This window comes from Triticum aestivum, chromosome 7A, assembly GCF_018294505.1.
Source record: "Triticum aestivum cultivar Chinese Spring chromosome 7A, IWGSC CS RefSeq v2.1, whole genome shotgun sequence".
Classification (NCBI taxonomy): domain Eukaryota; kingdom Viridiplantae; phylum Streptophyta; class Magnoliopsida; order Poales; family Poaceae; genus Triticum; species Triticum aestivum.
The window spans coordinates 679,201,824-679,212,853 of record NC_057812.1 but is presented as its reverse complement, the minus strand read 5'-3'; the positions used below and the strand labels follow the sequence as shown (position 1 = coordinate 679,212,853).

General features: G+C 43.4%; 1 protein-coding gene across 1 annotated transcript; it reads left to right on the top strand.

Moving 5' to 3' along the window:
- Positions 1 to 9,857: 9,857 nt before the first annotated feature.
- On the top strand, positions 9,858 to 10,635 carry LOC123153720 (cortical cell-delineating protein-like; the record flags this gene model as incomplete). The annotated part of the gene is made up of 1 exon (XM_044572700.1): positions 9,858 to 10,635. A coding segment is annotated over one exon (396 nt), but the record flags the coding sequence as incomplete, so codon positions are not given.
- Between the last annotated feature and the right edge of the window lie 395 nt (positions 10,636 to 11,030).

Genomic DNA, 11,030 nt, shown 5'->3' with positions numbered 1-11,030 from the left:
AGCTAGGGTGTGACATTGTGTCGACCAAGGTGCTATTCAAGGAATTATCCAAAGATTGGTCATTTGAGATTTGAGCTTATTGCAAGCATGTCTTAAAGAAGAAGATTGTTTGATCATTCATGTTTACCTTCAAGACATCATCCAAATGAAGAGAGTTGGAAAGAATCAAGGTTGATCAAGACTAAGTCAAGAGTGAATCAAGTTGATCAACACACAAAGCGTACAAAGATGTACAGAGGGATCAAGTGATCCCATGGTATGGTAAGCATTGCCCATTACGCTTTGTGTACTAACCCATGGTCTTCTTGAGAGTTCTTTGTGGGGTTAGGTTGTAGTGTGCAAATTCAAGTGAAGCATCACGAATATATCAAATGCTTGAAGCTTGTCGTCCATTGTGGTGACAATGAACTTGTGAAGATGTGTGGAAGAGTGTCTCACCCATAGTGGAGTATGGGGGAGCAATCAACTAGTCTTCATCGAGCCAACACAATCAAGAAAGGTGGTCCAACTTGAGGGAGTCAAGATCATCATCATCTAGCTCAAGTGGATCATGTGCAAGGCAAAGGTTTTCCCTTGATAGGTTTTCTATTTTACCGGTCTCTTGATTGTAGTTGGGAGACCGGGTTATAGGATAGATTGTCGTACTATCAAGGCGGGCTCTCAAGTGAGTAGCTTGATCATATCGTTCGTTGAGAGCTCAAACCATTGCATACTTGCATCATGTTTATTGGTTCTTATTTGGTTCTCTTTGCGAGTCTTAGAGCTTATGGTCATCTTTATGACAAGCTTGAGTTCATCAAAAACGGAGTTTGCATGCGTCTTCTATGATGTTTTTGGTGTTGGAGGTTTATCGGTCTTTTCCGAGAAAGAGTTCTCACCATTTTCTTTTGGGCCTTTTCTCATTTGCTTATTATTGGTATTTCTTTCAAGATTGTGTTAGCCCTTGTCGCTAGCTTTCCAACAAACTTGGTTTCGTCGAATTCGGAGTCCGTTTGCAGAAGTTGTGGTAGTTTTGGTGTTCTGAAAAGGCTGCAGCGGTTCTACCGCGGATAGGAGCGGATGTAATTTTTTACTACCGCTCTTGGGAGCGGTACTACCGCTTGGAGCAGTACTACCGCGGCTACTTCCGTGGCTACTTCCGCTCGGGACCAAAAACTCGTCACATGTCCAGCGGTGGTAGGCACGGATGTAATTTTTTAGTACCGCTAGCAAGCAGTAGTACCGCTACCCTTAGCAGCAGTACCACTACCCCTAGCGGTAGTATCATGAGGTCAAGCGGTACTACCACTCCAACGGTTCTTCTGGCTTTTATGCCTCCTCGTTGTTGTGTTTCAAAGGGCTACTACTGCCCTAGCGGTAGTACCGCTCCTTGTCGCGGTAGTACCGCTCGGTGCGGGCTGTGAGCATAACGGTTGGATTTTTCCCCACCTATAAAAGGGGGTCATCTTCCCCAATGAACTTTATCCTTTGAGATCGTGTTCTTCCTCCATTGTTGACCTTCTTCGAACTTGCTAACTCTCAATCCCTCCATGGATTCTTGCTAGTTTTTGAGGGAAAAGAGAGGACATCTAGATCCACGTTTCCACCAATCACTTTCTCCTCTAGGTGAGGGGAACCCCTTGGATCTAGATCTTGGAGTTTTTGGTGTTCTCCTTCTTGTTCTTCCTCTCATTTTCCTCCCTAGCATTAGTTGCTTCGGTGGGATTTGAGAGAGAAGGACTTGGGCACTCCGTGTGCCTTTGCCATTGCATTTGGTGCATCGGTTTGAGTTCTCCACGTGATACGTGGAAGTTACAAGTTGAGAACCTTATTACTCTTGGGTGCTTGGGCGCCCTAGACGGTTGGTGGTGTTCGGAGCTCAATCATTGTGGTGTAAAGCTCCGCGCAAGCGTCGGGGTCTCCAATTAGGTTGTGGAGATCTCCCCGAGCAATTTGACGGGTACCGGTGACCGCCCCCAAGGGTTGCCAAAGTGTACGTGTTCGGTGACCGCCCCCAAGGGTTGGCATTTGTACGGGTTCGGTGACCGCCCTCAAGGGTCCCTTAGTGGAATCACGGCATCTTGCATTGTGCGAGGGTGTGAGGAGATTACGGTGGCCCTAGTGGCTTCTTGGGGAGCATTGTGCCTCCACACCACTCCAAACGGAGATTAGCATCTGCAAGGGTGTGAACTTCGGGATACATCATCGTCTCCGCGTGCCTCGGTTATCTCTTATCCGAGCCCTTTACTTATGCACTTTACTTTGCGATAGCCATATTGTTCTTTGTCATATATCTTGCTATCACATAGTTGCTTATCTTGCTTAGCATAAGTTGTTGGTGCACATAGGTGAGTCTAGTTGTTGTAGGTTTTGTGCTTGGCAAATTAACCGCTAGGTTTATTCCGCATTTGTTCAAGCCTAAACCGTAATTATTTTAAAGCGCCTATTCACCCCCCCTCTAGGCGACATCCTCGATCTTTCGCCAACCTCCCACCCACTCCACATGTATCCATCACCACTCCCTCTCCCCCCGCCTTTACCATGCCAGGCAGTCGAACACCGCGAATATATCTCCCTTCCCGAACTCGTATTCCTTCTCTTGTGCCACAACTCCTTCATGGCGCCGATCCGTTGTCCGGAGAGAGTCCAATGCCACGGTCGACACTGTGAGTCACATCGACGCAGATCGACCCTCACCGTGTAGGGTTATATGGATTGGGCCAATTCACAAGTTCATGCGTGCCACCACTGGTCGCACCGACCATGGCCCCCTGAGTGTCATGGTTGGTTGACTTGTTCCTCAAGATGATAGAGGCACTCATCTAGAAGATGGGTATAAGTCGAAAGTCTGGCCAATGTCAAGGTCACTAGGTTGGCTTTCGGCCTTGCTGACCATATCTAGATGTTGCATCCTCATCACTACGACTAATAAGATTTTACATTTAAGACTTCGAGTAATAAAATATTTCATGAATCAGCCCATGAAATACATAAACTCTGAACATGTTGAGTTTGCTTTAGGTATCTGAGGCCAACTCAATGGAGTTTCAGTTTTATTGTACAATTAGGCGGGCTACAATGGTCATACTTAAAGCAAACAAAGTATTTACTCCTTCCAAGTTCATAGGACGCCTAATGAAAAACTGATAATCCAAGAGTAGAAGTCGTCATGCATCTAGTGCGCCTTGTTCTCCCCAAGTGATTATTTCACACGAAAAAAGCCGGCCAATGCGTCACCGCCTGTCCGTCTCATTTTCGATGGCCTTAGGTCCATGGCGGCTTGGTGGATTTCAGCCCTTACCGGTGGAGGGCTCTGTTTTTATGTGTTTCTTCAAGTTCTGTTAGGTTTGTGTCCTGCGCAAAAAGACGAGACGGCGGCGGCTCCCAAAAATGGAATAAGGTTCTCCCCGCCAAGCACCCATCCTGGTGGTGTGTCTAGCATCATTTGTGGAGGTATGGAGGCATGTCTACGGCAGATCTTCCTTGGTGGATTAGCTTGGACCTGGTCATAGTTCATATATGTTGGTGTGTCTTTAGGTTGGATCCTTCGTCTACGCTACTCTTCATCGGCGATGGTTGTTGTTCTACTCCGCTAGTCCTATGGGGCCTTAGCACGATGAGTTCCCGACTGTCTACTACAACAAATTTTGCGTGGCTCCGGAGAGGGAGGGGCGATGACGGCGGCGCACCTTCAACTCAATTCAGTGCTTGTAATCGTTGCCAAGTGTTTGTTGTACTGTTATTATTGAAGATGAATAGAATGAAAGTTTTCTCATGAAAAACTAGCCAACCAACACCCAACAAAACCCCTCTTAATTATTGTGTCTAATGTCCGTTTAATTTCTGCAATTAATGAAGCCAAAAAAGGCATGTATTGGTGGAGGTGCTCGTTTGGTTATTAGGCAATTAATTAAGCATGGATGGTCCAATCAACGCCAAGAAAAACCTCCATGCGATGGTTCAAGCACGTTCACTTGAAGAGATATTAACGGTTGTTTTTCATCTAGCCCTCCCCTTTGCCTGCCGTTTCGGCGGCCGGTGGCGGTGGGATAATCTTTTTTTCCTATGATCATGGCGGTGGGAAAATTTCGGTGGCTCCGCTCCAGTTAATAGTTTAGATTAGGGTTTTTAGTCCCCACAGATGCGGCACTCGTGTGGATGGCAACACTTTTTCTTCGAGTTTGTCTTTCGGGCTTTGATCCTCCCTAGTTTGTCTATCGGGACATACACAACGGAGCTCCAGGTAAATTTCTGCCGTCTTCTTGGGGCGTAAGAAGTTCATCCGCACTATCTTATTTATCTCAACATGCAAGCATCCACATCACCATACAATTATGGATGGAATAAGACCCACCTCAACATGCAACTATGCATGAAAAATGCTCAACATCAAATTCAACCATGCATGAGATTTTTTAAGTCTGTTATTGTACTTATTACAACTATACACGATCAAAAATAATAAGTCGGATGTATTCCTAAGTTTGGTTAAATTTTTGTTAATCTAAATATTATATGCCACACAATCAAATCTAATAAAACTAAAAATATATTGCAACCGATTATCGCAGAAACGTGCGGGGTATCATCTAGTTGGTATTATTGTCGGGTCTGTCTAGGACACATCTAGATGTGACATAGTTATGTCATCTAAGCTGATATCAACTCTATTTGTGGTCTATTTTTTTGGGTCTGTTTAGGACACATCTAGATGTGACATACTTATGTCACATCTAAGCTGATGTCTATTCTGTTTGTGGTTTTTTTGTCCTATTTTTTTATTTCTTGTTGCTGTATTATATATATTTGTGGGAGCTTAGATGTGACATCCTTAAAAAATATCTAGATGTGAATTAGACGAACTGTATTTTTTTGTCCTAGTATTTTTTGTTTCTTGTTGCTGCATTATATATTTGTAAGAGTTTAGATGTGACATCCTTAAAAAATATCTAGATGTGAATTAAACAAACTGTTATTCATCAACATAACCAATGGATACAGATTCGGAATGGCTAACTCACATCTGGATGATTTTTAAGTATGTCACATCTAAATCCAGGACCGTCAGATTGTTTGTCTTTAAAACTCGTGCAAGATCGTTCCTCGCGCGCTCGTACACGTCGGAGTGTGTCTTCCACGTGAGATTGGGGGCGGGCCGTTGTGTTCGTGTTTGTTTTTCTGTTTGTCTCGGGTTGGTCTTGCCTGCTCGATGTGGTAGTGGGCTTTTTTCTGTTTGTCTCAGTTGTGGGCTCCCATAAATTTCTCAAACAAAAAGTACCGTGGTGATTTGTCCCTAATTTTTTCTCTCAAGAGGTGAGGAGGCGGTGCCCATTCATTTTCCTACAGTCCTTCACGTGATGAGTGGGCATGAAGTGAGAAGGGAGGAGTGAAAGTAAGTGATTTTCCGCTCCCATTTTTCTTTGTTTTTTCTATTATATACGCAGTATATCATTTCCTTTTTCATTTCTTGTTATTTTTTCTGTTCTGTTTTTTCTTATTTTTTCACTATGTCATCTATTCGCTTTAAATGTCGCCCAATTGGTCGCGGGTTGTTTTGTCACGTGCATCCCATGTCATGTTGTGTGTCTGGTGTCTTTTTATCGGTCTCTCTCTCTCTGTGTGTGTGTGTGTGTGTGTGTCTTTTCTTGTGATGTTTTCACGACGCGATCTTGCCCGTTTCGGATTGGTTTTGCTAATTCTCATTTAGATGAGAGTTAACAATGTTTTAACTCATATACCGTTAGATATATGTGCTTCCGAGTCATGTTCGTTGTCCTTGTGTCGTGTTTTCTGTTCATCCCTCGTGAAGCAGTGAGGCCTGATATGACTGTTTTAAATGGGTCATTTTTCTGTTTTGTGTATTGAGTTTTTTGTGGGTTGTAGCTTTTCCGTGGAGGGCTACGAGTCCTTTTATTCTCTATTTTTGTTTATTTTGGTTCAACTGGGTAGCCATAGAAAAGTTATTTTTCTCCTTTCAGATTTGCTCTATCTCATCTCCATGATATCTCATCTAAGTCTATGACCGACCGATTTGTTTGTTTTAATGGTTCATATACTCTTGATCATGTGCGCACATCTCAGCTCGTTCGCATCCTCTTTGTCCCGTTTTGTTTTGTGCTATCTTGTTCGTTCACATAACCCATATATGTGGTCGTTTGAGGGGCGCAGCTCGTTTCTCTTTCGTTCATTTTCACTATGCATTTTGGCTTGGTGGAGAATTTGTAGAGGCCATCCTTTACTCGTAAATGATCTCGTAGTTGTCCCAATTGCAAGTCCGCCATCAACTAGCAATGGGCATGTATTTTATTTTTCATTCCAGTTGCAAATCTACACTCGACTCGAGCTCATAATTTGTTATTGTCCTAGTTGCAAGTTCACCCTTCACTCGCAAATGGTCTCATAGTTGTTTTAGTTACAAGTCCACCCTCGACTAGCAATGGACATGTATTTTTGCTTTTATTCCCATTGCAAATCTACAATCCACTCGCAATTGGGCTCATTGTTTGTTATTATCCCAGTTGCAAGTCCACCATCGACTCGCAAATCGTATCATAGTTTTGCGTAGTTGTCCTGATTATAAGTTCAATCTTGACTCGCAACTAGGCACATAGTTTGTTTCGTCCCGGTCGCAGATCCATCCCCGACTCGCAATTCGTATCGTAGTTTTGTGTAGTTGTCGCAGTTGCAACTGTACCCTCGAATCGCAACTCGTATCGTAGTTGTGTGTAGTTGTGCAAGTGTATGCTCGACTCGCAACTCGTATTGTAGTTTTGTGTAGTTGTCAAAGTTGCAAGTTCACCCTCAACTCACAACTAGGCATGTAGTTTGTTTCATCCAATTTGCAACTCCAGCATTGACTTGCAACTGGGCATGTATTTTTGTTTTTCCTCCCAGTTGCAGGTTCCTCTTAACTCGCAATTGGATCTGTATTTTGTTTTATCCCAGTTACAAGTTGATCCTTGGAGCATATGTATTTGTTTTTTCACCACATTTGTAAGTCCACCCCTTACTCCCAACTGGGCACATAGTTTGTTTATTCCAGTTGAAAGTCGACTCATGACTCGCAAGTAAACTTGTAGTTTCGTAGTTGCCATGGTTACAAGTCCACTCTCGATTCACAAATGTGCTCATAGTTCTTCCAGCTACAACTCCACTCTCAACTAGCAACTGGGCGTGTATTTTGTTATCCTAGTTGTATGTTAACGCTCAACTCACAACGCGGCTTGTAGTTTATTATTGTCACAGTTGCAAGTCCACCCATGACTCGCAAATGGCATCATAGTTTTGTGTAGTTGTCCCAGTCGCAAGTCCGCCCTTGACTCGCAACTAAGCCCACAATTTTGTTTTGTCCCCATTGCAAGTCCATCGTTAATTCACAACTGAGATGGTAGTTTCCTAATTGTCCCAGTTGCAAGTCCACCCTCGACTCGCAACTGAGCCCATAGTTTTGTCATTGTTGCAACTCCACCATCGACTTGCAACTGTGCTCGACCCTTTTTATCTCAGTTGTAAATCCATTTTTGATCCAGTTGCAAGTGCACCCTCGACACACAACTTGTCCTTGACACTTTGTCCTAGTTGCAATTGCACCCTCGACGCGCAACTTTGTTCTCGACCCCTTTGACCCAGTTGTAGGTCCATCCTCGACACACAACTGACGCGGATCATTTTGTCCTGGTTGCAAGTCCGCCCTCGACACACAAATGAGCCTCATTTTTTTCGTAGTTGCAAGTTAACCCTTGATATGCTAGGCCTAACCCCATTTTTTATCCAAGTTGTTAGTCCACGCTTGGCACGCAACCCAGGGGAGGGGTGGGGCAACTTTTTTTCCTTAGTTGCAAGTCCACCCATGATATGCAATTAGGGTGACCGACCCATTTTTCTTCCTAGTCGCAAGTCAATGCTTGAGATGCAACTGGGAGTGGCCTCATTTTTTTCCAGTTGCATGTCCATCCTTGACACGCAACCCAGGGGAAGAGGGGGCAACTTTTTTGTTTGTCTTAATTGCAAGTCCACCCACGGCATGCAGCTGGGGTACCCCGACCCAATTTTCGTCATAGTTGCAAGTCCACCCCTGACATGCAACTGGGCATTACCCCATTTGTTTGTCTTAGTTGCAAGTCCACCCTTTGAACGTAACCCGGGAAAGGGGATAACCTTTTTTTGTCTTAGTTGCAAATCCACCCACGACATGCAACTAGGGTGCCCGACCCATTTTTTGTACTAGTTGCAAGTCAACGCCCGTCATGCAACTGGGCCCCATCTCTTTTTTCCTAGTTGCAAGTCCACCCTTGACACGCAACAATCTACCCTCGACACGCAAGGGGGGGAGGCGATCTTTTTTCCTAGTTGCAAGTCCATTATTAACATGCAACTCGACCTTTACTCCTTGTCCCAAACACATATACACCCTTGACAAGCAATTGTGCCCAACCCATTTTTGTCCTAGTTAAAATAATGTTCATAATTTTTTAATTTTTTAAAAAATCATAAAAATTATTAAAATCATGAACTTTTTTTCAAAATCATAATTTTTTTCAAATTCAAGTTTTCATTACTTTTTGTGAAACATGAGATTTTTCCCAAAATTTGGAAAATTATATATATTAATTTCACGATTTTTTTGTATTCACTAACTTATTTGTTTTTTTCAATTTCCTGATTCCTTTATAATTCACAATTTTAAAAATTTGCAAACATTTTTTTATTTCACAAAAAAATAGAAAATATATTTATTTACCCTTGTAGCTGTAGTTGACCCGTGGACGACAAGAAAACACAAAGTGAAAATAACAACAACGACAATGAAATGGTGAGGAAATTTTTTTGATGAGAATTGCGGTGGGTCTAGCTGAGCAGTTGCTGATTTGATTAATACTAGATGTGCAGAGATGTAGCATGCTTAATTACTAGAAAAGGTAATTAGCTATGTTATGCAGCATGTGCGTTGATTATATGAAGCTAGCTGCTAGCTTTAGGGGAAAAAACTGCTAGGTGAGCGAGTGCACATACATTTTTCCTAGACACTAACGAGGTACGTACATGTGTTGAAAAGAACGAGCGTGTAATTGGGCCATCCTTGTTGGCAGCAGGCCACGACCACCCACCTGCGTCTCCAGCGCCAGTGAAGGTGCGTAGGTGTACTCGAAGGAAAAAAAACAAATACAAACAATGTGCTGGGTTAATCCAGCGCTAACTTTTTACTGATGTCACAATTTAGATGAGACATAATTATATCACATCTAGATGTGTCCTAGACATACCCATACAGATTTACTAATAATTATACAGCTAGGTAAGCATACGTGTCCATGCATGCCAACGAGCCAGTAGAACAAACCAAAGTATCAAACGTAATGTAGACACATGGAATCAAAACCATATGCAACGCAATGGCCTATATACGTCTCTCGTGACCCGGATGATTGGCGTATGCCAGCTCGTAGCGCTGCCATGCCCGATATATTCCTTTGTCCGTTGCTATGATCCAGATTATTATGGCTATACACTTGTAAAACCATCAAATATTTATATGCACACAGCAGACAATACGCATATGGGAGTACTATTTTTTGGAAACTAAATGAAAGTCTCATGGCTCAGCTATCAGGTTTTGTTCTTTAGTGAACAGATTATGCTCCAATGGTGGTATACACACGTAACATGCTAGTACAATAATGAACGGTTGCACATAATCTTTACAAATTACGTCAAGAGTCAAATTAATTAGCTGGACTGATCATGACATGAACGAGTCACTTGCATGCACTTGCACACTACACCCGGCCTATAAATACCACCCCAAACAACCCAAGAAAATCATCCCAAGCTAGCAAAGCCTGACAAGCTTACCCACAGACCAGTAAGAGCAATGACGCCCTCCAATTCTCGCCCTCTTCCTCGCCCTGAACCTGGTCCTCCTTGCCGCCGCCCAGGGCTGCGGACCCTACTGCCCGCCGGTCGTACCTACCCCACCGATCCGCCCACCGCCTGTCGTGCCATCGACCGGCGGGGGCAGCTGCCCGATCAACACGCTGAAGCTGGGCGTGTGCGCCGACGTGCTGAACCTAGTGAAGCTCAAGATCGGCGTGCCGGCGAACGAGCAGTGCTGCCCGCTCCTGGGCGGGCTCGCCGACCTTGACGCCGCCGTGTGCCTCTGCACCGCCATCAGGGCCAACATCCTCGGCATCCAGCTCAACGTCCCCATCGACCTCGTCCTCCTCCTCAACCAGTGCGGCAAGAAGTGCCCCTCTGACTTCACCTGCCCCATCTGATCCATCCAACCATCGATGAATATTATACATGCATAATCGTTGCATTCATAACTAGTTTGCATGGCATACGTACGCACCATACGTATATTTTCTATGTTCCAGTTCATGTACTATATGTCAGGCGTTTGCATGGGCTCCCTCGCTCGTGCATGCATGCTTGATAAGCTTGTGATTGGTCAATGATCAGTGTATCCCGTTATGGTATCTAAATGCATGACTAGTAAAAGGATATACAAACCTGTCTCGGCAGTACATGAAGTTAATTTGTTCATATGTTTACTAACCCTTTAATAAAAGTTTTATGAAGTTTTGTGGGGATGAAGTTTTCAAGATCTAGGCGAGATATTGATATGAGACGAATAACAAGAGGCAAAAGCCTAAGCTTGGCAATGCCCAAAGCACCCCAAACAAGAAGTCTCAAGGGTCTAATTTTTATTTATTCACATGATATGTGTTATTCTTGGAGCGTCCTTTGAATTTTTATTTTCTTTGCGTGTTGGTATTTTACAATCATCATATCATGATCACATTTCATAGGGAGAAACACGTATTGTTCATGAATTTATAGAATGCTCTATGCACTTCACTTATATCTTTTGAGTTGTGGTATTTACACAATTGTTCATTTGTTTCAGTTATACATGTTAGAGCATTGCCAAAAAAAACATGCTTTTATAGAAAGAATAGTAACTCTTGCTTATCTTATACTCCCTCCGTTCCAAAATATGTGACTCAACTTTGTATTAACTTTGTATGAAAGCTAAAACTAGTAGAAAA